Genomic DNA, 2,916 nt, shown 5'->3' on the forward strand with positions numbered 1-2,916 from the left:
TGGCTGGGTGCCGTTTGTATTATTTATTTGTTTGACGCACGTCGGAAGTGCCGCACCGACTGCGAGCGGCGCTTCCCCAGCTGTCACAGCTGGCTGCCACCGCAGCCCAGTGAGGGGACACGGGGACACGGGGGACATGGGGACGTGGGGACATGGGGATGTGGGACATGGGGATGTGGGACATGGGGACGCAGGGGTGAGGGTCCGTGGGGCTACACGGTGCTGCTGGAGCAAGTGGCTGGGTGGAGACAAGGCGCTGCCTCGTTCGGTGCCACCCGATGCCATCCGCAGGCAATGGCCCATGCTGGGGGGGGGGGGCTCCCACCTGGCCCCCAGGGCCCAGGGCGGGATCCGGTGCTGCTGTGCCAGTTGCACAAACAGCAGAGAAGAGGGAGCAGGGAGAGCAGAGCGGCTCCGAGGTCGTTAGCGCTAACGAGGCAGCGCTCATATCCGGCCCCCCGCCCAGGGACTCCCTGCCCTGGCTCCCCAGGGACCCCCGGGCACTGCCCCGTACCTGTCGATGATGACGGGGTCCGAGGGCGTCTCGTTGCGGTTCCCGCAGCTCTTCTTGTCACAGCAGCGGCTGGGGGCGAGGAGCAGAGTGAGGGAGAGGTGCCGGGACAGCTCCATGGCCCCCCAGGACCCCAGGGGTAACCCCTACCCCCACAACCCCCCCTCCCATCACCTATCCCTTTGCTGGGGAGCAGAGGTGGGGGGGCAGTCATGGAAGGGACAGGCCCGTGCCCCCAGGGAAGCAGGGCTGGGGGGGTCCCGGGGACAGGGACATCGGCCAAGTGGTGCCAGGGCACGGGGAGCTGGGGTGCCACAGGGGGTGCCCTGCTGCAGCCCCCTCTTCCTGGTCCCGCCGTGCCACCAGGCTCTGAGGCTGGGCTCTGCAGTGGGGTGCCATGGGGGGGCTCCGTGCGCCAGGGACGCCCACGCCCCGCATGCTCCCACGGTGGCCTCCCGCTGCCCACGGGGACAGGGGACACGGCAGGACCGAACCCCAAGGAGCACCACGGGGAGCAGAGGGCCCGGCCGCAGCGTCGTTAGCGCGGCTCCTGGAGATCAATTAGCCGTGCTGGCACGGAGCGCTAATTTGCACAAACACCGAGTGAGCGTGGTAAACAAGAGCGGCTCTAATGGGGCACGGGGGACCGCGGCGCTGGCACCAGGCAGCTGGGGCCGGCAGCCCCCCGGCCCCCTACCTGCACATGATCTCGTGGGTGAGGAGGACCCGGCACATCTCTGGGTTCTTGTCCTGCCCCTCGTAGATGATGGCCTGGGGGGGGGGGGAAGAGCGGGAGGTGGGGGCTCCGCCAGGCTGGGAGCTGCGGGGATGGGGACCCGCGGGGAGCAGCGGCCGTGCCCACAGCCGTGGGGTGTGCGTGGGGCGCATGCACGCGCGTGTGCCCATGCACATCAGTGTGTGTGTGCGCCCACGCTGCATGCAGATGTGCACAGCTGTGCCCATCCTGCACGGCTCCCTGTGCACGTGCGGGGCTCGGCGGCTGCGTGGGATGGGGCAGCCGATGGGGGGGGACACGGGGACCCCCCCGCAGCGTTACCTGCTTGGACATGGAGTCGACGAGCCTGACGTAGAGATCCTGCTCGGTCCGGACCCCTGTGGGGCGAGAGGGGTCGGTCAGCCCGGCCCGCGCCCCTGCGCCCCCCCCCAGCACCCACCGTTGCTGTAGAGCAGCTGGAGGCGGTAGTGGATGCCGTTGTTGGTTTTCTCGCCATTCTGCTCCTGGGGAGGGAGAGGATGGTCGGGTGGGGGCCGCGGGGTGTCCCCGTCCCCCGGGTGCAGCCCCAGCCCAGTCCCAAGCTGCAGACCCCTCACCCTATGGTGGTCTCACCCCCCCCCATCCCGTGCCCCCGGGCCTCACCCGCTCCTTCTCCACGAAGTCGATGAAGGAGGTGCGCTCGATCTCCACGGGCTGCCCCTGCCGGTCGTACATGGCCAGGACGAAGTGGAAGAAGTTGGATTTCCGCAGGTTGGAGGGGGGCTGCTTCTCGAAGTGGGCTCGGGCCAGGCCCACCCCGCTGTGGGGACGAAGCAGGGGGTGAGCATGGGGCGGCTGCTGGGGCCCTGCGCCCCCTCCCCAGGGCCGCCTGCATCCCCCCACTGAGCCCCTTCCCCAGGAGGGACTCGGCGTGACGTGCCCGTCGTGATGCCCGTGGGGCGAGGGTGTCCCCGGTTCCCATGGGATGCTACAGAGATGGAAGCAGGGAGGACCACGGCCCCCAGCCCTGCACCACAGCTGGGACATGCCCCTGCCCAGCTCACCCCCACGGTGAGCGAGGCCGAAGGCCGTGACGCATAGAGGGGGGCAGCCACGGGGACCCCCCAGTTCCCACTGCCGCAGTGAGGCCCCACCACGTGCCACAGTCAGGGCAAACACAGGCACCAGCAGCTCAGCATCACGGGACTCCCTTGCTGTCCCCACAAGGACTCGGTGACAAAGCAGCGGTGGCATGGGGTGACAAGGCTCGGGTGGCACACGGTGACAAGGCACGGGTGGCACGGGGGAAGCCAGCGGACGGGTGGCAGCTCCGGCACTGCCCGTTCCCCCGGCACACGCAGCCACCCACACGGCCGGCACCGTCCCCAGCCCGGCGGGTGGTCCCCGTCCCCGCAGCGGTGTCAGCGCCCGTGCGGGGGCCAGCGCCGCCCCCGCCCCGCACATCCGCGTGGGGGGCCGCGGGAGCAGGACCCGGCCCCGCCGTGCGGCTCGGCAGCCAGCGGGGCGGCGCGGCCAAGACAAACACGGGGATGTAAAAAATTCCCCGCTTCCGTGATTAAAAACACATCGGGCGATGAGCGAGCCGGGGGCGGGGGGCTTGGCCCCCCCAGCACCAGCCTCGGGGGGCTCGAGCTGCCAGAGCCGGTTCCCACGCTGCCTCCCCAGAAGG

At 70.2% G+C, this 2,916-nt stretch overlaps 1 protein-coding gene across 1 annotated transcript in view; it reads right to left on the reverse strand.

Moving 5' to 3' along the window:
- Positions 1-429: 429 nt before the first annotated feature.
- Positions 430-2,916, reverse strand: part of LOC118159909 (transcription factor COE4-like) — a 5,727-nt gene continuing 3,240 nt past the window's right edge. The window contains exons 2-6 of the mRNA XM_035314442.1: positions 1,890-2,046; positions 1,687-1,750; positions 1,569-1,624; positions 1,209-1,282; positions 430-583 (exon numbers count right to left, since the gene is read on the reverse strand). Of these exons, the coding sequence (XP_035170333.1) occupies positions 445-583; positions 1,209-1,282; positions 1,569-1,624; positions 1,687-1,750; positions 1,890-2,046 (490 nt within the window). The 3' untranslated portion in view covers positions 430-444. The remainder of the gene's footprint in view (positions 584-1,208; positions 1,283-1,568; positions 1,625-1,686; positions 1,751-1,889; positions 2,047-2,916) is intronic.

This window comes from Oxyura jamaicensis, unplaced genomic scaffold, assembly GCF_011077185.1.
Source record: "Oxyura jamaicensis isolate SHBP4307 breed ruddy duck unplaced genomic scaffold, BPBGC_Ojam_1.0 oxyUn_random_OJ72647, whole genome shotgun sequence".
Taxonomy (NCBI): Eukaryota; Metazoa; Chordata; class Aves; order Anseriformes; family Anatidae; genus Oxyura; species Oxyura jamaicensis.